Genomic DNA, 22,474 nt, shown 5'->3' with positions numbered 1-22,474 from the left:
TCGGGCGGTGACGTCTCGGCAGCGATGGCTCCCACGGGGCCGACGGGTAACGGCCGCGAGCGCCGGGGGGCGCGGGGGGACCGCGGGGGGGGCGGCCGGGCGGGCTGTGAGTGAGGGGGCGGCGGCCGCGCCCTCCCTCCAGATTCCCTGGTGGTGCCCGCGGCTTGCTGCAGGCAGGGGCGGCACTTACGCACCTCGTGTAACTTCTGAAGAAGCTGCGTATGGTGTGTCGGGAGTGAGTGAGTGAGTGAGTGAGTGAGTGAGTGAGTGAGTGAGTGAGTGAGTGAGTGAGTGAGTGAGTGAGTGAGTGAGGGCGCTTTTTGGTGGCGGCCCCTTGGAGCAGCTGCATCCTGCCAGGGAGAGTCGGGGAGGGACCTCCAGGGGACCCGCACCAACCCCTCCAGTGACACAGCTATGCCGGGAAAGTGGCTCGGTGGGAGGGGCTGGGTGTGCTCCAGATGCTCGGGACTCTTGAGTCAGAAGTGCCATTTCACGGGTTAAATAGAAGTCGTTGGATGGGGAAGATTAGTAAAATTACAGCTCGTAATTGTCTTGGTGTTTTAAAAGGGACTGGTCTGTCAATCGCTGCTTTCACTGGTGCTGCGGCCAGCAGAGATCTCAAGCATTTCCCCTTTTAATACTAGTGAGAAACAACTGCTCACTTTGAAAATTTAAAAAGGCTTATTAAACCTTGACAAAAATACAAGAAAAGAACCATGTAAGGAAAATATAGTGCTGGAAAGTGTCTCGTGGATACCACGTGGGCAGTTCATCTTCAAGATGGATGCTCAGTCTTGTACCCCTGGGGGTTGCATCATCCAGCCCTGGCCCCTCCCAAAGTCTGTCAGTCCGCTCTTCTTTGCTGTTTATCGGTGCAGACTGCTTTCTTGTAACTTGATTGGAGATCAGGTGCTGCCATGCCGCACCCCCTAAGCACCAAGCTTTTGCATTCCCTACTACCCCGTGCCAGCGGCACATGTACACACCTTCTTTTTTACTTGTCCTCGACAACCCCAGCTGTCTGATGGTCACCATACAGGGGGAAAACAGAAGACATCTAAACTACAATAACATAACTATACATCACTAAAGCTTTTCTTACTATTCACAGAGTTAACTTTAATTGCGAGAGCCAATCATCTCATTATCCATCTATAACAATAGTCATGAGGGAGTGCCTGGTGCTGAGCCTGTGCTTCGGCTTCGGCTTGCATCCCTCGGCATGTGAAAACAGGCACCGACTCCACAGCCGGCTTGTGTGGCCTGAGGGTTCTCCAGGATCCTCTGGCAAAGAGGATGTTGAAAAGACCTGCCCTGCCCTGCCCTTTCTTCCGTGCCACTTGGGCTCAAGCTGTGGGCTAGCGACTGCCCTGCTGCAGATCCGAATGGATTTGGCTGGAATGGAAGGTGTGAAGGTGTTGTGGCAGCAGCTTGAGAAGTGGTGGTAGTGGGAGAGAAGTTCTGCATAGACAGAAGCACAAATTGCATGACGTGGGTATTTGTGGAGCACCAGTGAGCAGGCACGAGGCAGTGGGTGGTGGTGTGTCCCTCTGGCAGTGAGGCAAAGGACCTGGGTTCAGGAGTGGGTTATGGAGAAGCTGAGCACAATGTTCCTCGCTAGCCTTTGAGAGGCAGGGCATCCCACAAAGTGAGGCCATGCAGGTCTGTTTCACTGTGAGTCCTGCCTATAATGAATGTCTGTTGTGGACAGTTTAACATCAGAAGATGAACAGTTGTGGTTCTAACACAGGATTTCTAAACTTTCTAAACCTGGGATTTGCATGTTTAGCTGGAGACAGTGGGCGCAGCTAACAGGACATTGCTATTCTGAAAACTCAGTAACTTTTGTAGTGGTTGTTTGCCTCTCAAGGTAACTTTGTAAATGCATTGGGTACGTAAGTATCTGTCTGTCTGTTCTGTAAGAACTGAATGGTTCATAAGACAGCTGCCAACATGGAAATATTAGCAAGGTGCACATAAGTGCCCAAGGTGAAGTGGTAAGATCCGATACTTCTCCCTTTGGATAGGCTGGCTAACAAATAACATAGCAACAGGGTGCTGCTGCCCACTGGCAGAGGACCTGTGTAGCATCTGTTACTACAGTTCATGAAATTCTTATTGTTGCCAGAGGGCATCCAGTTGAAGGCAATTAAATTAATTGAGTAGCAAATAATGCTGAGGTTATCATGAGCTGTCTGTGGCAGGCTGATAGCAAGAGCATCCTTTCTAGTTAGTAATACTGTAAATTCTGCATGCTGCACAGTAATTTTTTGAATGATGGGCAGACTTGTGCTTGGAGCTGTTGTGGAGAATGCAGATTTGTTCAATTCGGATGTGTAAATTTGGAGTGGCCTTCTTTACAGTGAAGAGAGGAGCTGGTCAACCTAGGAAACAGCGGGTCCTGTAAGTGCCTCTCTCCCTGTGTAGTTCCTCTGCTTCTGTTCTGGCACATTAATGTGATGAAAATACTTTAGTACTGTCACAGTTGGCTTGCCCCTTTAGAAGAGCTTTGGAAACAACTTGTAATCCTTTATTCTCTTCCAAGTATTTCTATACCAGACTATTTTATACTAAAAAAAATTTGTAATGGAAGTGCATCAATAATAAAAAGCAGTACCTTTTGAGAATCATTGCAGGCATCACAAAAGTTTGGTTTAGAGCAAATTGCAATCTTTGAAGTCCTGTTTCTTGTGGAAAACACACATCCCTTCAATTCTGCACATATGGTCTGTATGTGATTGGATTGGGATAAGGAGATGAAGGAACATCGTCTTGCCTTATTTCCTGGCTGTTTAGTTGCTTACACTGTGAAAAATGAAATATTACAGTTGGGGAAGTTTATAATTGTTAGTGAATGACGTAGGGTTGAGCAGCTATTCTGCAAGGAGTAGAAGTTCTTGTAACTCAGATCATTTTTCTGTTGCAGACAAGTAATTCCCTTGTTCATTTGATTTCAAGACAGAGTGTTAACCTTGGGGAAGTGAAGCTGGGAATTAGGATTTTTTATTTTGCATTCTGTATCCTATGGACTTTTAGGCCAGTGCTGTTATTTCTGTTCATTTGGTTTGGTCTTCTAAACTAGTTGCAGCCCTACGGTACTCTGTGGTAATGGGCTCTATTGTTTTCCGTTTCAGTGGAGTGTAAAATCAGGGTAATTGGTCCTGGGTCCTGTTACCGCTACTGGTTTCCTTCTATTTATGTTATGACTATAGAAGCAGCTTATTTTCCTGGACACTTCTGAATAGAAAAGAATACCAATTTCCCAAAGCTCACCAGTAACCTTTATTAAACAAAATTTTCATCAGCTCCTGGCTGAGCAGAAGTAAGAGCAGGGTACGTAAGCAAAAACAACAAAAAAGAAAAGGCTGACCTGATTTTTCCCTGCTTAGAATTTGTCCAAACATTTTTTTCTTTTATTCTGTAATATTCTGTCATACCCTGTTTGAGCTGGAGAGGGCAATTGCTTGAGCTGAATGCTGAATTAAGATTATGGTACTTGCTAGTAGAACTGACTCCCAGCTTCCTCCCTACTTTTGTTCCAAGGACAGAGTTCAGCACTTCCTAGCATGGCTTTTTGAATCTATCTTCTTTGATTTCTGGAGTGTTTTTGGACCTGTCTGCAGACTTTGTTTTCAGCTTGAAGTTGCACCATCAATATGCCAGGGCACGACAAGTAGTGCATGCTCCTATTGGAAGAAGAGTCAGTTGTTATCCATAGCTAGGACAGGTAAATTGGGTCATGGTGGGCTTGGAACTGTTGCATCCCTCTGTAAAGCACTGATGGCCACCCTCATGATTCCCACCCTATTTCCTGCAACTTTTTGAGATGCTGCTGAAGAAGCAGAGATTCTGAAAACTTCAGAGTAAGGCTCTTGCAGTGATGGGGCAGGAGCTGTGTTTCTATGAGCAGAAAACTGTAGACTGCAGACTGCTCATTGCTTCTGTTCCATTAGGTAAGCAGTAGAGAACAGAAGATGGATCAGGTGAGGTGCAGGGTTACAACCAAAGGGTAAATCTTTGCTTCCCAGTGTGGATGAAGAGATAGTTGGGAAGGACATAGGTTAAAGCCTATGGAAAGCAGGACTGGTTCTTGGAGGACTCCAACAGCCTGTCTCAGCTGCCTGGGATGCAGCTCTCAGGGCCAAGGATTTGGCTTAGGAGGCTCATTAAAGCACCAGTGAGCTTTAGTGCCGGTGTGTCTCACTGGGCTGTGGTTCTTGGAAGCACATGAGATACACTCCGTTAGGAGTCTGCACTGCAGACCTACTTTCAGATACAGTTTTTCGTCTCTTGCTTCTAAAAGCCTTTAGCTCAAGGATTCATTTTATTTTCATGAATAATTTGATGGTTTAATGTGAGTAGATTTAAGCTCTTATGTAAGAACCTGCTGAGCCTGCCTGTGTGGTGTTAAAACTTCCAACTTGAAGCAAGGGTGGCTTACTTTTTGGTGTTTTAATCTACCTTCAAATGCTTCATACTTGTTAGAAAGCACATTTTCTTTGACTTTTCTTCATGCTGAACCTGCTTTGTGCTGTTTTTCCAGAGTGCTGGTATTAAATGTAACCTTGTTATGCTTTCCTTGTGGCCTCAGCTTCTCTCCAGAGCATTGCTTTTTTAACAGTACTGATGCCAAAACAGAAGATGCATTGCACAAATGCAGAAGGAAGAAAAGTCAAATCAGTGAGCAGTTGCCAGTGATTTTTAAGTACCATTATGTGTAGTAGTAAGTTAAGTTGTAATGAGACATGAGGATGTTTTTGTGCCTTGGAAATCATTCATTTTTTTTACAAGGGCTTTGATGATAGTTCATAACCTAAGCGCAAAACAAGTCTTTAAGATAAGATGAAGGTGAATGAATGAAACAGATGAGGAATAACATGTTGTTCACATGTTTATGAAACATCTGTGGGGTCCTACTCTTGTAGTTTGGATTCTTGGTAAAGAGGTTGTTTGATTATTTTGTTATATGTACAATCTTATCAATGCCTGTAAGTATCTAAAGGGGGGATACCAGGAGGATGGATCCAATGGTGCCAGCCAACAGGAGAAGAGACAACAGGCAGAAACTGATGCACAGGAAGTTCCACCTGAATATAAGGAAGAACTTCTTCACTGTGAGGGTGAGCAAGCACTGGAATAGGTTGTTCAGAGAGGTCGTGAAGTCTCCCTCACTGGATATATTTAAGAACTGCCTGGTCTCAATCCTGTGTCATGTGCTCTAGGATGACCTTGCCTGATCAGGGAGGTTGGGACTGATCTGTTCCAGCCTGACCCACTCTGTGATTCTTTATGTGTGTTTGCATTCTGAAATGATTCTGTGTATGTTCTAAAGGGGAGAAGTAGAATTACTTTAGCTGTGGTCTTGGAGGTTTTATGGGGTTTATGGGGTTTTTATGGGCTTTTATGTTTTTTTTTTGGTTTGGGTTTTTGATTGTTTCTTAATGCCTCAGATTAAGCTTTTTATTAATGTTTGGGATGGGCTGTGTTTGGGATCTTGTAGCAGTACTGCATATTCATTTCTAGTGATAGTGCTGAAATGTCTACAGTATTTTGTTTCAGTCATGGTTAGATTTACCCTGCTCAATGTCTTATAATTAACCATGTGATTTGCTTGATCTATTTTCCTCTGGCATTACTGCAGAGGAATCTTGTTACTTTTGTGCAAAAGAAAGTAAAGCCTGATATTATCTGTTGGCATATCTTGGTGTTTGTCAAGTTGTCATTTACTGCTGTAATCCTAAGGGAATTTAGGACTCAGTTGAAAAATTGTTTTTGTTTGCTCAGTTTATTTTACGATATAGGCAATTAGAGTAGATGTGGGTATTTGTTTGTTTTTTAATGAAGTTTACTTATTTCCGCTTTGTGCTTGTATACCATTTATAGTGTGGTGTCTGGTACCAAGAGGCAGCTCTGCATTGCTGTTCAGACATTGCTGGGGTTGAAATTATCACACTTTTCACTTTTGGAAACTAGTTTATGTAGAGATTTTCATGTTTGCTCTTGTGAACTTCTGTTAATTTTTTCTGTGGTTGACTGTGTGAGTGATTGTCCTTAGGTAAAGGACCAATTGAACCTGATTGTATTACATAGATGCAGCTGTTACCTTAGATCAGGTGATTTAAACTGCAGGTGAAGTAAGACAGTTACTGTCTGATTTCAGTAGAGAATTAGTTACTTTATTCTTGAATGGGAAGAGCTCAGGTTGGCCGTGTGTGTAGATAGGGAATTTCAGAACTACTTAAATATTGGGTTTATTTTTTCCAGCAGATCCCCAGAAAAGAGTGCAAGATGAAATTGAATCTATTCTGCAGGAGCGGATAATGGTTTTGGATGGGGGCATGGGGACCATGATCCAGCAACATGCGCTGACAGAAGAGGATTTCCGAGGGCATGAATTTAAAGATCATTCCAGGCCTTTGAAAGGCAATAATGACCTTCTGAGTATAACTCAGCCTGATATAATCTGTGACATACACAAGGTAGGTGGTTCTGGTTTCTGTCTCTTGACAAGAGAAAGAGGGAGAACTTGGCCTCTGCATTCCTCTTTTCCCTACCACAGGCTCTTGGCTCTCCACTGTCTTTTGGGGATAGGGAAGAGAGAGCTAGGTAGCCATGTGAAAAAGAATGAACAGATTTGACTGTTCTGGTTGTGTGAGCACAGCATTTTTATTTGGTTTCTGATATCACCCAGGCAGTGCTATTTTTAAATCCCTTTTTGACTTATGTCCCTGATGTATTTCTATTAATTGTAGATTCTGTTTAATTTCATTTTTATTTTCTCTTTTTGTTCTCAGCTAGCACTTGAAATGTATCTAAGTAGGACATATCTGAATTCTAGATGTGTCTCTATAATTGTGTATTAAAGGGCTGAAGCAGGGCAGCCTGAAGCAGGGCTGTGTAGTTGATGAGTATATGAGCTTCCTAATGAGTGTATGTGCTTCTACAGTCTTGTTTTTCCCTAGAATATTAACACGTGGCCCAGAGAATAAAACAGTCTAATCTGCTGATGATTAGGAATTTGCAAACAGATTTCATTGTTTTCCTGTCTTCAATTAGACTGTAAAAACAACTTCCTAAGTTTGTTTATTGAGCTGCAGGTATTCATAGGTCTTACTGTAATAATTGGAATGCTTGAATGCTGTTGCAGCAATTTGTTATTCAATTGAAGTCTGTATTTCATTGATGAGAATCGTATTTGGCTTACGTTGGTTAAACTTGGAAGGTAATCTGTATTTTTAAAATAAGTTTTAACTGCCATTCCTTGGGTTTTAAGAGTGATGAGCTGGAAGGAATCAGTCTTTGACCTATAAAAATTTCAGAAGGAAGTATTTGTTGATTGGGTTCAACTGAACAATAGTGCTCATGAATCTTGGAATTTATAATAGTTTGTGGTTTTAATAAGGTAAGTTGCTTTAAAGCTGAATTTGGCAAGTTTAGCAGAGCAATAGTGATGTGACTTGAGAATATATGTATTGATTCAGTCCAAATAACCTATTGGTATCTCTGTAATGGCCACTTATAAGTGCTTTAGGAGGAGTGTAAAAAAACCTGTCTTATGGTCCCTATCCCTGCAGTAACTATTAGGTCAGAAGCTTTCTGAGCAATGGGTGGTGACTTCATATTTTACAACTACCAGGGGTTATTTCTTCTGAGAACTGGACAGAAGGAACTTGCAATAATAGATGAAAATATTTCTATATCAGTAGCTTAAAAAGTAAATGTTAGCTGTGCCTTGGCTGACAAAGTCAGATTCAAAGGTTAGAGATGTGATGTATTTTCAAAGGCAGAAATTAACTTCCTGCTTTGAGTATGTGATTTCCTTCTGTAGTTGTAGACAGGAAAGTTGGAGGGCTTTTATACATTTAACATGTTTAGATAATTTTCAGAAAATTAATATATTGTTTGCTGACATGTAAGAGCTTGCATATTTTCGTATCTCTATTTGTAGATATTTTTATGTGTTTTCAAGAGGAGTTCAGAGAAAGCATATTTGTTTGCAGCAAAACATGTTTTAAAACAAATTTATTTTCAGCTCTCATTTGGATCAAGACTTTATTTGCACTGTTGAACTCAATGAGTTCATCTACTTCTTGTAGGAAAATCTGAGAGGTGTATGTTTAATGGTAGCATCAGTATTTTGATTAATTAGCACTTCAAGTGTTTTAATTTCCTTGAATATGATCATGGCGGGGTTCAAAGGGATCAAAAAGATGAGTTAGGGAGAAGGGCAACTGATAGAGGTTATATAAATGCTGGCTAGAATCTGCAAAAATTTTGAAGTGTGCATTGATTTCAGTTTACTTCAGTGGGAATTAGACAACCAAAATGGAGCAGAAGTCTTAAATGTTTTGTGAATCTCAGTCATTAGTTAAACTTTAAATGACATCTGCACAAAACATAATTCTCCTAAGCTTCTATTCTGTCCCAGTGTGCTCTTGTGCTGTAAAAATCTCTTCAGAACATTTACATTTTCTAATATTTTCTGTTGTTATTTAATTTGGGCCTTTTCTGAGACTGCCCACAGCAGTCCTTGCTTGCTGAAGGTGATTGGACAGTGTCTGACCATATCCCTGTGCAAATCTAGAATGTGCTCCAGTGGCAGAGGTGACTATTAATGTCACTTGTTAGTAGACAGTGTGGCGAACACTAGAATTCTAAAAATTGGTTATGTGGAATGCTTCTATTGCTTTGGCCCTCTGCTTTTGACTAAAGCCTTTAGAGTTTGATCACCTTTGAATTGGGAAATGATTTGTGACTTTTTGTCAACTGGAAGAGACAAAGTAGTCGGGTTACTTGCATTCCATGCCTCAGGCTTTGTTTCTTGCACGTCTTTCAGGAATACTTGCTGGCAGGCGCTGACATCATTGAAACCAACACTTTCAGCAGCACCCGAGTTGCACAGGCTGACTACGGCCTTGAGCATTTGGTAAGAATGCTAAACTATTTACACATTAAATATTAATTATGTGCTTGCAGCCAAGATTAGCTTAGTCCCAGGATGCATTGGTGTTGTGCTTCTTGGCTGCCTGCTGCTTCTTGAGCCATGTGATGGGATTGTAACTCCTTTCTGCTGCTGTGGACATTGCACTTGCTATGTCACAACATAATGTGCTTCTCGTCGGCAGAGGTACAGGCAATAATAATCAGTCCTAGATTTTATTTGAGCATTCACAGGATCTCTCAGTTCTGTGAACAAGGATGTTTTACTTCAGTCCTTCCAGCTTACCAATGCCACAATGGAACTGCTTTTTTCCTGGATATTTCTTATGTGTTGTTTGTGCTGGTGTATGTAGAAGCCCTTTCTAGTTTGCATTTGTTGTGCCTACTCTTTGTTATGTATTGTTTTGAGAATTTGGGGAAATATGTGAAAGTAAATACTTGGAAGTGTGCTACTTGAATAAAAAGTGGACTTAAGAGTAGGCTAATTTTGTCATCAAAGTCCTGTCCTTCAGCTTCTGTTGATCTCAGCAGGATTTATTTACTACCTTAAAGAATGAAATTTTATGATTCCAGCTGTAGGCAGGGGCATGTGCGAGATGAGCCTGCCATGTAACTCTGTTGCTGAAATGTATTGAGCTGTTCCTTTTGAAGTCTCTTGATAGTGCTGATATGTACTTGTGTGACTTGGCACCTTCAGAGTGTACTTCAAGCTGCTGGATAAAAGCGTTGTGTTTCTTTGAGGATGAGTTACCCTGTACTGAACTAAAGGTTGCTCAGTAATTTTCTGTAATTGTTCCAGGCATATCGATTAAATAGAGTCTCTGCACAGGTGGCCAGAAAAGCAGCAGACACTGTAACTGCTCAGACCGGTTTGTATTATTTTAACTTTTTAGTTGTTTGTAGTTTTGACAATGCTGCAATCTTTGAAATGTTGCTAACTAGAGGATAACCTGATGGTTTACATTATGGGGACATAAAATGATGCTGTGCATGTTTGCAAGTTACGCACAGTAACAGCAATTTCATATCTCTATTTATATCACACTAATTTCATTATGTTTGAAGGATCTGGTCCTTAAGGTGTTCAGCACAGCTGTCCCGTGCCTGCCTGGTGTAGACTGCAGGTGATACACATCTTCAGACATGTTTTAGAGAAAATAAATTCAACAGGGACTGTTAGAAGTTCCTTAGGTTTGTGCAGCAGAAGTCTTTGTACTCCAGAACTAGGATAGCTGATTGTAGGTAAATGTGGATTACCAGTTAATCCTAGTGTTTGTCTAGTGGTTTAGCTTAATTCGGCAACTAATGGAATCATCTTAGTATTTTCATTTCATTTCTACAGATGCCTTCCAGGCATTATGTGAGAAGGGTTAGAGCTCCTTTACACTGCTCTAGACAATGCTGTCTTTCAAGACTCATTTCTGCTTGTATTCTACAATCAAACTGTATTTCATGCTAACAGTGCTGCTGCTGTTCAGATAGCACCTTACTGATGTGATTCATCATATGCAATAAAAAAGTAAGATTTGGAACCTGCTTTTAAAAAGTGGGGCTTTTATGACACATGCCAGAATGTTCAAATAAGGTTATATAGTGAAAAATGCCAGGACAGTTCTATGCTGTGCATTTAGAGTAAGTAAATGAAGTTTCTTGTGTTAGAGACAAATGATTCTTAGAAGAAAAATTAATTGAGATAGCTGACCTTTTCAGAAATGTTCTTCTGTCCTGTGAACATCCTGTTGGATTGAAATAAAAAAGTCAGCTGTGCTTGGATGATCCTGTGCTGACTAAACTCTAGTTTTGAGACAGGAGTTTCCTGTTTTAGAGTTCTTCATCCTTGAATGATATGCATGCCTTGGTGTCCTCAGAGGTATTTTACATTGACTGTCACTGTAAAGCCAGAGGTAAATAGTTTGGGGTCTTTTTCCCCTCCTGTGTCTTGGTCTAGGAATTAGGAGATACGTTGCTGGAGCCATGGGTCCAACAAACAGGACACTCTCTGTGTCACCGTCCGTGGAGAGACCAGATTACAGGAACATAAGTAAGTATTTATAACCATCAAGTTATTTGACTTAGGCAGTAGTCTTGAGAGGTTTTTCTCCAGATGAAGTTAGCATCATCCCTGTTTTACAGCTTTTGATGAACTAGTTGAAGCCTATACAGAGCAAGCCAAAGGACTTCTGGATGGAGGAGTTGACATCTTACTGGTGGAAACCATATTTGACACCGCCAATGCTAAGGTGAGACTTCTGGGGAAAAAACCCCACCACACTAATGTAAGTATTTGGTGTACTGCCTAAGGAAATTCAGGATAATATTCTTTGAGTTATCAGCTGCTGTTTAATAAATATATGAAAAGACTCTTCAGTTGATAGCAAGTGGGTAGAATGTGAGGAGATGGTTTTTAATCAGCCTTTTCCAGAAGGTTTCTCTTAATATGTGCCATTTGTATCTTTCTGGCTGTCGGTGCCAGCTGTCCTCTTATTCCCAGAAGCTCTACTGTATTGCTCAGCATGTCCAAATACTTCTGATTGTATTTTTCACTGTAAGCATGTCTGTACAAGGGATGCTTGTGATGCCCACTGGAGCGGGAATGTCCAGTGAATCTGGTTTCAGGTGTGGGAAGGCTTGTAAGGCAGTTCTATTAAAAGGTGTCTTTTGGGGGAGAGCTCTGCCATCAGTTTTAAGAAAGAACAATTTGGAATAGACGATCAGAAGGGTAAAATAGAAGGAATAAAATGTTGAAATATGCCACAATTCATGGGATTTTAACACCTCTTTCTTTATCTAATAACTGGTCAGCACAGGGGATGTAGTTGTTAGGGTACTTAAAAATGTCTTGTGATTTTATGTGGAAAAGTCTGTCTGGATGTGTATGCAGTGTTTCTTTAGATTTTTGCCACAGGCTGAATAACGTGCAGTGACATCACTTGCCATTTGCAGATCTGACCAGTCATCGTGGAGGTTTGGCTAGGAGCCTATAGGCGTCACATAATGCTAAGGGCATTTTCATGGGTGACTTTATTACCCTAAGGAGGGGAGGACATTTTCAGGACCTTCAAAGGAGTCTCCTGCAGTTCTTACTGTAAAAATTTGTGGTATTTGGAACCCTTTGAAAACTACATGTCTAAACAGACTCAAGGGCAGTGAATATATACTGGGAAGACTAGATACAACCATATTTGGGGTGTGGATTGTGCTGCAGTTGTGAGGGGGAGCCATGTGCTGATGTGATTTGGGTTTCAGGGTAGTCTTGGTCTTATTTGGTTTCCCTGTGATGCTTCCTTTCTACTCGTTACCAAAATGTTTGGAACATCTGGAAGATGCTGGGGGTAAGGGTAAAACTTCCTGAGTGTAGTGTAGTAAGTTTTGGCAGGCAATATGAGCTAGCAAGTTGCATAAACAGCCATAGAATAAATAAATAAATAAAAAGGGCATCAAACCCATAGAAACAAAAATAAATGAACAATCTGAAGAACTCTCAAAAGGTCATTAATGTTTTGCAACATATTCTTCTGTAGGCAGCTCTTTTTGCACTCCAGATGTTGTTTGAGGAAGAGTATGCTTCCCGACCCATATTTGTAAGTATATTTCAATATTTTACATATCCTTAAGCTTCATTTGTGAACTTATTGAGATGGCAGTTTATTAAAGTGTTTTGAAGTGAAGGAAATGAGTTTATTGGAAATGTAGTTTTTTCCACATGATTGTGAAAGTAAAACCTCTTAGAGTTTTTGTCAAATCAGCCTTGGATAGCTCTGTTCAGCATATCAACTTTATTCCAGCGTGTATTCATGCTGTGTATTTCCGCAAGAAAAGGTCTATTCGTGGGGTTTTTTTCAGGCTTGCTGTCTTGAGGGCAACAGGAACCAGTGCTTCAAGGAGGAAATTAGGCAAATTTTGACATATTTTCAAGTAGAATGAGTGGTCATTTGAAGTCAGAAAAATCTGTCTTACTCCATATTCTTTTTCTGATGTTTGTTTTTCTAATAGTTGCTGCTCATGAATGCATTGGAAGAAATACAGAAAATGAATAAGATTGTTTTCAAAGTTCTGATGTATTCTTCCAGTTTTCCACAGTTTGCTGTCCAGGCTTTCTGATTTGCAGTTGGTGTGTGTTTGTAGGCTTTTGTTGAATGTGTTTACTCCTTCCTTGCATCTGTGTTCAAACCTATGTGGGACCCAAGTATTTACAAAATAATCTGCCAGTAACTTTCACAGCTTATGAATGTGGTGGTTTGAAAATTTGCTTACTTTTGGCCTGTCCACCTGATAACTTCTATTGTGTCTTGCCATTTATCTCTTGAGAATGATAATGAGCAGCTGTTCCATGTTCCCTTTGCTGCATAGTCATGGCATTTGTAGTCCTTTGTGAGAGCCTCCTTTAATCATCTTTTTTTCAGGCTGATGAGTCCACTTCTATTTAGCTGTTCTATTTGGTTCATTCATTATTATCCCGTTTTTGTTTTCTACTTCCTCAAGTCAGAGTGGAATGACAATAGAACACAGCATTCAAAGTGCAGACATCAGGGATTGTGTGATAACCTAGCGATGTTCTCTGCCTTTTCCATTTTTTTTTTTTTTTTTTTGTAGTTTCTGATGTTTTGCTTCACTGCTACTGAGCTTGGAAATTGCATTCATAAAAGTCACTTTTGCTACTTAGTTTAGCTTCTAGAACAGTAAAGAGTGGTTTGGAGGTGTCGTTGTGTAGAACGTCTGTGTTCACAACTTTGTACTTGGCCAGTTAGCACAGGGAATTTTCTGAGTTAGCTTTTTGTCTTCATTGCCCTGAACAGAGTGGTCCTTGAGCCTGATTCCTTATTCTTTGTTCCCTGTTCAGTTATCCTGAGAGGTTACAACACTTAGCACAGCTTTCTAAGATCCCACTGATCACCTTTCTTGACTGAGTACTTTGAAGGCAGGAAGTGGTATCAATATGAAAGCGTGCTTTGGAGTAAATAGTGGATTTACTTTTGCATGGAGTTTTCTAAACCTATTCTATCTTCTGGTGTTGTGGTATAGGAATGGTACTCTGCAAATCAGTGCCCTCACTGAGATTCTCCAAATCATGCGCCACATTTTTTGCTCCCCCACTTTCTTCCCCTCTCTCTTTCCCTGTGGCAGAAAAGAGAGGAGAATTGGAAGCCCAAAAGGCAAAGATCAGGGTTGAGGTACGAACAGTTTACTGGAAACAGCAATAAGAAAAGGAACAGTAACAGCAACAATATTAATAACAAAAATGTGTAAAAGAGTAAGTGATTCACATGCAAAGATGCCCACCATGGAGCTTAACCTGACTGCAGCCACGCCACCCTGACTGCTCACTCTGGCTTGGGACCAGCATCTCCCAAATCTCTGGCTCAGAACTGGCTCGGGGCCTGTATTACCCCACCGCTCTGTCCCACTGGAAGGAACCCCTTCTCACTGGAGAGTCTCCCTTCTCTCACACCTGGCAATGATGTGGTATAACCTCTGTGGTCCTGGCGATGATGTGGTGGTATAGTCTCTGTTGTCCTAGCCATGTCCCCTCGGGGCTTCTGCAAGAATTAACCTTATCCTGGCCAGAACCAGGACATCTGAGGAACCTTTCCTGGCTCATAAAGATGCCTCCCAAATTCTTGACTTCATTGTTAGTTGGGGTCAAGATATTATTTGTGCATCTCTCTGTATACTGCTGAAGAAGTGTGATTGTACTGGTTAAAACTTTTATACTTCCACTACTGAGGTGCAACATTTGATGTCCCCTTGTGTTGAAAGGAGTAACTTGTTAAGGTCAGACCCACCTCTCCCACCAACCACCACCAAACAACTTAATAGCATTCCTGGGACCTGAAATAACTTAAATGGGGATGTGAGGGGAAGGTGACTACTGAGGGCTGCCTAAACAAAAAACCCCTGTGGATTGGTTCAGAGGCTGCCATCAGAATGTTACTATGGTACTCATGCTACCTGGCTGCTGGATGGTTCAGAGTAGATTTTTCCCTTTCCCTTTCCTTTTCTCTTCCCCCCTGAGGAGGTGAAGCATGGTCAGAGCAACTCTCCCAACTAGTTAAAGTTGAAAAGAAGGGTATTTATTACAGCTCCGGAAGTATGTGGAATCTTTTCCAAAGACATGTGTGAGGAGTTGGAGGCTCCTGCTCTCTATTCATACAGAAAAGGTTTTACATATCGGAGTGGTTTCTAAGGACGCATAATACATAATCGTTACCTGCCCGCTTCGTATTATGATCAGCTGAATATCCATTATGGGTCTGCAGTTGTCCTCTTTAATTGGGTCGGTGGGCTTCTGGGGAGGAAGTAAGACATCTTCCTCATGGTAAACTCTTCACCTGTGTCAAGTTGGCAGGGCTCCTTGATTTGCTTGTCGCAGTCCAAACCTCCTCTCAGAAGTCAGTGGTATTTATGGCTTATGTACTCTTACAATACTTCATATATCACCTGTCATTCCCAACCTTGTTTCAGTTATCCCCACCTGGTATCGACTGATTTTCTTGTTAAGCTCTAATCACAGTATATGATCTTTGCTAACTACATTTCTAACTTAACCCCTTGACTCAGAGAGGGGAGAGAGGGAAAGACAAAAACCTTTAACCAGTCTTCTTTCTCCTGGAAAAATATTTAAACATTTATATGGTGAAAACGGTTTGATTTTTCTGTTTGAGTTGTGCCTCATCACTTTGAGTGGAGCACAGGTCTCTCTACTTTGAATAATAGCAGTTCATCCATTTTAATTTTCTATTCTGTTGTGCATTTAATTCTTCTTTCTCTGTGTTCAATTGATATTTAGGTTTCTGGAACTATTGTGGATAAGAGTGGGCGTACCCTCTCTGGCCAGACAGGAGAGGCATTTGTCATTAGTGTTTCCCACAGTAAGCCACTTTGGTAAGGAAATGTATTGTTCATTCTCTTAGTTAATTAGTTGTAGTTTGGAATTCTTCTCTATTTTAACCCTTGCTTGCAGCTAAATGGAAGCTGTACAAATTGTAATCATACGTAATCATGTGCATTGCTAATGTGTTTTTTTATCATTCCCTCAACAGAAATTATGTTTCCAAAGCAAGCTGAATTTTTAATTCATTGCTTTAAATAATCTGAGGCTTTGTGTTTACACTGAAATCTCAAGTAGGTCAAAATCTGAAACTGTAGTTTGCCATCTCCTACTGTCTTCGGCTGTGCAAGGAGCCAGTCCCTGGTACAGGCAGGACTTGTCTCTCTTAGAGGGAAGCAGTGCCATCTGAGAGTGTTGTAGGGTGTCTTGAAAGAGCAAACCATAAAATACTATTGCAGTATTCTTTTTACTGAACTCTTAGAATAATGTACCCTGAGTGATTTTGTCAAGGATGTGCGTGTTTTTTTTTTTTTTTTTTTGAGATCTCCTGATGCCTCCATTTACTTTAATTCATTTCTCTCCAGGCAGAAAAGTTCAGATGAATATGAGGTTAAGATCTGTGCAAATGGTTTATGTGTCAGATTTGGTCATTGTGCAAGGTTTTGCATGTTCATTTTAATACCTTCCCCTGGTTTTCTACTCTTCTATATTTCTTTACCCTGTTCTACCTCCTTGTCTTCACTTCCCTCTTTGCCTTTTTTCACTCTCAGGTTGGTTCTCTTCACACAAAAGCTTACACCAGAAATAGATGTTTTTTTCTTAGAATATTGTAATTGAAGGCGCTTAGTTCACTGTTAGTAGTGCACACCATGCACATTATGATGAGCCATTGTTTGTTTTTACAACAAAATTTCAGCTAAATCATGCAATCTGTCATCTCAGTGATGCAGAAGCAGAAGACTGCATTCACAGTTTTCTGACTGCCCTTGAGGCTCCACTTTCCCAGACCAGACGGTGTTCCAGAAGTAACATATGGACCCTCTTGGAACAGGGTGGTAGTTGACTTCTTCTCTCAGCATCACGGCCTCGTGATCCATATTTGGCATGAGTCTGTCTCAGATAATTTTGCTCTAACTTTCTTGCTTCTGAAGAAGAGAGAAGGGCACTGGAGCAGAAATCAAGAATTTATTAAAGCAAATTTCATAAAAGCTGTCTTATGGATCTCAATGTTTAGGGCCGTTTCTCGTTTGTGAAAAGGCTACTATACAGCACTGTAGCAGAAGGGTTTTAGTGGTTGGAACAGATTGCGTTTAATGTTATTTCTGTGGCCAAATTGGTGCAGAGTGGCTTTAGGGTTATGAAAAAGCTGATTAATGGTAGGATCCTAGGAATCGTATTTTAAGTGTTCATGTGTTTCTGTTTGGGTTGTGTATGCCCTGATTAGGGTGATGTGTCATCCTTAAATCAGTTTGGTTTGGACTCCACCCTTAAAAGTGTGTGCTTTGTGTCTGGATGAGGGAAGTGGTAGCTGAGAAACTCATGAGCTGTACTTAATAAGTGCTGAAAGATATGCGTCAAGCTGCTTGCCATGAAAGATGCTCAGATGTGTTGTTTCAGATTCTATGGTTGTTTCTAATGTGGCAGCATTAAGAAGACATACACTGAGTTTTGTGCCATAATGTGGATTTGTTTCTGGTCCCAAGGGTGTTCTGCAGCCTTATCTTTAGCAGGAGTTTATGTATGATTGTTGTGGAAAAAATGAGCAAGAGGGGGAGGTGATGTTTAAGATGGGTGTGTGATGGTTATTACACTAGGGTAGCAGTGACAGAATATCAGCTATTTGGCTAAAGGCTGCTTGCTTTTATGGCATGATTAACAGTTTGCTTTTTTCTCAAATGTTTTCTTGCATGGTGTTGAGTGCTGTGAGGAGATGATACTGGCCACAGAAGCTACTTTTTGTTTCTGAATGGATGTGCATGTCTTTGGTATAGTTCTGAGACAAGTAATGCTTGGATTTTGTCATGCACATGAATATACTAGTCAGCAACTCCTGTAATGGGTAATAATTCAGTTTGGAGTGTGGGGAGTATGAGCTGGAAGCTAGTAAATTGAGTGACTTAAGAGTAGGAAATACGCTGCATTTGATAAGGGCAGTCTTGCTAACTGTTCTAGACTTGCATTGCTTTGAAAAATCTTAAATGTGGGGGGGCCCATACTTAGAAATTAATTCCAGAACCTCATTGCTGTAATGAATTCTGCACTCCTTGGTTTTGCTGTTTGTATCCAGGGAATCTGTAGGATGGATTTAACAATAAGTAAGCATCAAATCTTGAAATGGGAAAAAAAAAGGTTATTTTCAAAATTTTCTGGCTAGTATAAGATGTATTAGAGAAAGCACTTTGAAGGTAGAAGTTGCTGTTTAAAAAAACATATACCCTCCCCCCTCAAACACCAAACCAAAAAAACCACCAAACCCTTACTGTCTCATCCCTAAGTCATTGGGAGAAGGGGTTTGTGTGTTATTTGATCTTGATCTGTGACTGTGATATTCAAGATCCTTGGTTTGGATGTTGCTGTGAGCCCCTCAGATTTCAACAATTTTTCATTCTGTTCAACAAGTAAATCTGACTGCAAGTGCTACTACTTATGCAGTTACTAATGCCCTGCCTACTCCTTGGGAACAGGAGAAAAGTCAAAAACCATTTTATGCTCCCAGTCTTGTGCAGGGCTTTTCTGCTTTTGCCCTCTGTGAAACTAAGTGGCATACAGGCACTTAATTAGCTCGGCTGCCTGTGGAGCTCAGTCAGTTGGGAGATGTGGCAGTTATGCATCCCTGTTTCAGTGGGTTAGCGTGCATCCTCCCTGAGACTGTTATTCCAGGAAAGGAGAAAGAGCTGCTGGAAGAGGAAGACATAAAAAATGCTATGACCATCTTCTGAGTTCTTCAGTGCTCACAAGAGGGTTTCAAGAAAGGTGCAGAAAGATCAGGAAACATGTAAAAGATATCTTAGATACTTTCTGCAAGAGAAATTTCTGTATTTAATACAAATGGAGATATTTTGAGTGCAAGTCTCATTTATGTATCTGTCAGTGAATGAAAGAAAATATGATTATATCTCATATACTGGTAAAATTGTTTAGAAACTTATTCATGGGAAAATTTTTCTGCTGTAGTGCTGTCTTGATTAGTAAGATGTAGCAGATTCAGTTGCTCAAGCTTAGTGCTGCCATGAGGCTTCTTGGGGGACACGTTGCTCTCTTCCAAAGTTGACAGAATTTATGTATAATTTGTAAAGGAAATTATGAGTTAGCAGCTTGAAGCAGGTCTTGCCTTTTAAACCTTTTTTCATACTTTTTTCTGTAGCACAGGACTCCTTTCCCATCTGCCATTCTCATTCCACTTGTTCTCTCTCTTACCTAGAAAATGTCGTCATGTTGCTGCAGTTGCTGTCAAAATGCTGCCACTTTCCTGCTGGATTTTGAAATGAAATCTTGATTTATTGTTCCCAGTTCAATTCAGCCCAGCCCCCTCCCCTCTTGTGCTTTTCTTCCATCTGAGGGTTCTCCTTTTGCACAGTCATGCTGTATTGATGATGATGATTAAAGAAAGTGGAGATCAGGTTGGTTTTGTTTTAGATGATTGTGGGAGTTAGCAGTTGCCAGCACTAACATTTATCTGTTCTGTGTGTAAAAGGTGTTTTTACTTCAACATAATTTTTGAAAATTTATTTTCCAGTATTGGCTTAAATTGTGCTTTAGGGGCAGTTGAAATGCGTCCATTCATTGAAACAATTGGAAAATGTACAACCGCCTACATCATCTGTTACCCCAACGCAGGTGTGTTGGTGCCCATGTTCCTATGCTTCCAGGCACATGAAATGTAGCTAACCTGTTCCATCTCCTTAGCAATAATAGCGTTGAAGTAGCTTTAAAAAGATGATTGATTTTGCTGTTAAAAAGAAAGTAAGAATATTTTAAACTGCTGAAAGTAATTGTTAGTTCTGTGACAAGAAATCCAGAATGCTTTCTTGCAAAATTAATAATCTGCTGAGTAGTGAGTGCAAGGGTGATGAGGCATTTTAGTCCTCATACAATTGTAGCTGTTTTAAATGTGCCTTTTATGGAATTTAGTTCTGTCGTTTTGGACTTTAAACAAATTGTAATACTAAAAAAAAAATTATGTTTTAAGGTCTTCCCAATACTTTTGGTGGTTATGATGAAACTCCAGAAGTGACTGCCAAGCATATAAAGGTATAAAATACTACTTCTGATTATGTCACATCTGATGTACTAGTAGGCAAGAACTCTGCTTGTGTCCTGTGCATACTTGTTACAATATTGGGGATGGATTTTTTCCTTCAGATAGCTATGTGTGTCATTTGGATTGTTTATAGACAATTTGCTCAATTATAGTGATTTGAAGAATCACACTAGGAAAAATACTTAGGAAACTGAAAACCTTAATTACTTTTATGTACTAAGCTAAGGTTTCCTGCAGCTTGATCTGTGCATGTTACTCATTGCACTCCTGCGTTCTTACTGTTCTATTTGGGAATTGTTCAAAAAGCTGAGTGGTGTTTATGAGCTTGGCACAATTTTACAGAACTGTGTGTACAGGAACTGCTGATGTTGGGGGTATTCCAGTGCAGAGTGTCCTTCCCCATGCCACTGGATCTGTGCAAGACAAAACTGTGTGTCTAAAGCTGCAGTGTGTCAGAAGTAACGCAGTATAAAATAGGCCAGTTTCAAATGTAGTCTCTTGAAATTGCCCCTTGAAATTGCTGGTTAACCTTGGGAATCCAATCTCAAAACAAGTCCTAAAGAGACAATATAGTGCAAATTGTTTTTTAATTTAGTGTTTTTCTTCTGAGCTCCCTGAATTGCTTCACTTATGGAGAAAAATGAATAAATAAATGTATATATAACATAGCTTTAATAACTCTGAACAAAATGTTCCTTCCTTTTACAGAATTTTGCTTTGGATGGTTTGGTCAACATAGTTGGAGGTTGCTGTGGTACCACACCAGCACATATCAGGTACTTCATCTGCTACAGCTCTGGACTGCAAAGTAAATTTACGTGCTGCTTCTGTGGCACAATATTCCATGGCTTGTCTTAGAGTTTCCTGAAGAGGTGGATCACTTGGATGCCAATAGCAGCAATATATGAATTGGGAACAACCTGTTCATATAATGAAGAATGAGTTGAGGTGTGGTTCAGACAAGGATTAAACCTCTTTGGTTTTGTCATCTAAAATTGTTCTGGAATTACTTCTCCCTCTCTATTGATGAACAGATTTCTCATTCTCTCCTTTATTGTGCTGTATCTTCTTTCTCTTTTTTTGGCAATCTTAGCCACAAGGTGAAACTTACGGTTTCCTTTGATGGTAGATGGAAGGGAGGGATGTGTGTGTGTGTTTGTTGGGGAAATTCCTAAACAGAAGTTCTAGGAATACTGTGCAGATGGTGCTGGTCCTGGCTAGTCAGAAGGAGCATTTGATGTCTTTGTCACTGCAAGTAGGTCAGTGGGAAAGCCTCCTTTTTTCACTTAAACTCGAAAAAGAAAGGGCTATTGTGATTAATTTTTACCCTGATGTAAACTGGCAAGAGGTGACATGGAAACATGCAGAGAACAGCCTTGTCAGTCCTGACCAGTGTGAAGAGAAAATGAATGTGAACAGCGTGAGTCATTCTGTTATCTGAGAAATTTATCTCAGTACAGAGCAATGTTTGTCCCTTGGGTTTTTTGTTTTTGTTTTTTTTTTTTTGTTTTTTTTGGGTTTTTTTGTGAAGGGTGATTGTTTGTTTGGGTTTTTGTTGTTTTGTGGAATTTTGTTTGGTTTTGTTTGTTTGGACTTGTTTTTCGTTTGTTTTGTTTGCTTGGGGTTTTGTGGGCTTTTTTTTTTTTTGGTTGGTTGGTTTTGGTATTTCAGTCATCAGCAGTTGCTCAGCTCAGCAAGTCATGAATATGGTAAGAGTCAGTGTGGTTGAGCACTGATTCTGAAATCCTTCAGGTGTCCCATTGTATCTCATTCTGTACTTTAAAAACCTTCAGCATTGTATATTTCCTGCAAATAGCTATGTTAGAATCTTCTGGGTGGATGTTTTTGCCTTTGGCCTCACAAAGTGTATGTAATTAGTCTTGTCTCTACAGGGCTAAATTGGAAATGTAGCTATATGTCTAGTATATGTGCTGTTTGAGTCTTGTCTGGAGTAATTTAATTTTAATTGAAAACTTTGTTATTTCTGTAACTCAGAAAAATTGCCGAAGCTGTGAAATTCTGTAAGCCTCGTGTTCCACCTTCTCTCTCTCAAGGATACATGCTGCTGTCAGGTAAAGTGTGTAATAGTTTAGTGTCATAACTAATGCAAGTTTCCTTTATAAATTTATTGGCTGTTTTCTGCTGATCAGAACAATGCTGTGAATGTCTGGTTCTCCCTGACTCCAGCAAGCTTATGGATGTGTAAACACATCTAAGTCTTGCTGTTTTGCCTAAAGGAATAGTAGACCATTTTTGCTGCCATCTTGTATAACATTATCAAGTCAGCATATTTACTCTGCAAGTCTCAGATGTGTTGTAATGGTGAATGAGTATCTTTGTCTTCACTTTACAACAGGGAGGGTCAAACACAGAGAGACCAGGTAATTTGGCTGCAGTTATTGGCAGAGCTGGGATGAGATCCTTGTACACCAGCTGTGTGAGTG

At 40.5% G+C, this 22,474-nt stretch overlaps 1 protein-coding gene across 4 annotated transcripts in view; it reads left to right on the top strand.

Annotated features, from left to right (window-relative positions):
- MTR (5-methyltetrahydrofolate-homocysteine methyltransferase) overlaps nucleotides 1–22,474 on the top strand; it is a 51,215-nt gene continuing 28,741 nt past the window's right edge. For 2 of the 4 annotated variants that reach the window (XR_014616041.1, XM_084202818.1), the window contains exons 1-12: nucleotides 1–46; nucleotides 6,265–6,479; nucleotides 8,837–8,926; nucleotides 9,740–9,809; nucleotides 10,889–10,981; nucleotides 11,074–11,180; nucleotides 12,462–12,521; nucleotides 15,728–15,822; nucleotides 19,506–19,606; nucleotides 19,959–20,020; nucleotides 20,739–20,806; nucleotides 22,026–22,102. Coding sequence is in view for 3 of the 4 variants with exons in the window: in XM_084202818.1 (XP_084058944.1) it covers nucleotides 25–46; nucleotides 6,265–6,479; nucleotides 8,837–8,926; nucleotides 9,740–9,809; nucleotides 10,889–10,981; nucleotides 11,074–11,180; nucleotides 12,462–12,521; nucleotides 15,728–15,822; nucleotides 19,506–19,606; nucleotides 19,959–20,020; nucleotides 20,739–20,806; nucleotides 22,026–22,102 (1,060 nt within the window). In the remaining variant the exon portion in view is untranslated. Of the gene's footprint in view, nucleotides 47–6,264; nucleotides 6,480–8,836; nucleotides 8,927–9,739; nucleotides 9,810–10,888; nucleotides 10,982–11,073; nucleotides 11,181–12,461; nucleotides 12,522–15,727; nucleotides 15,823–19,203; nucleotides 19,390–19,505; nucleotides 19,607–19,958; nucleotides 20,021–20,738; nucleotides 20,807–22,025; nucleotides 22,103–22,474 lie in introns of those variants that run through there. The other 2 variants (XM_084202819.1, XM_084202820.1) reach the window with 2 other exon arrangements.

This window comes from Fringilla coelebs (assembly GCF_963513975.1).
Source record: "Fringilla coelebs genome assembly, chromosome: 3".
NCBI classification, from domain to species: Eukaryota; Metazoa; Chordata; class Aves; order Passeriformes; family Fringillidae; genus Fringilla; species Fringilla coelebs.
Note: the sequence above shows the minus strand (reverse complement) of the source record. Positions and strands in the feature narration are given on the sequence as shown.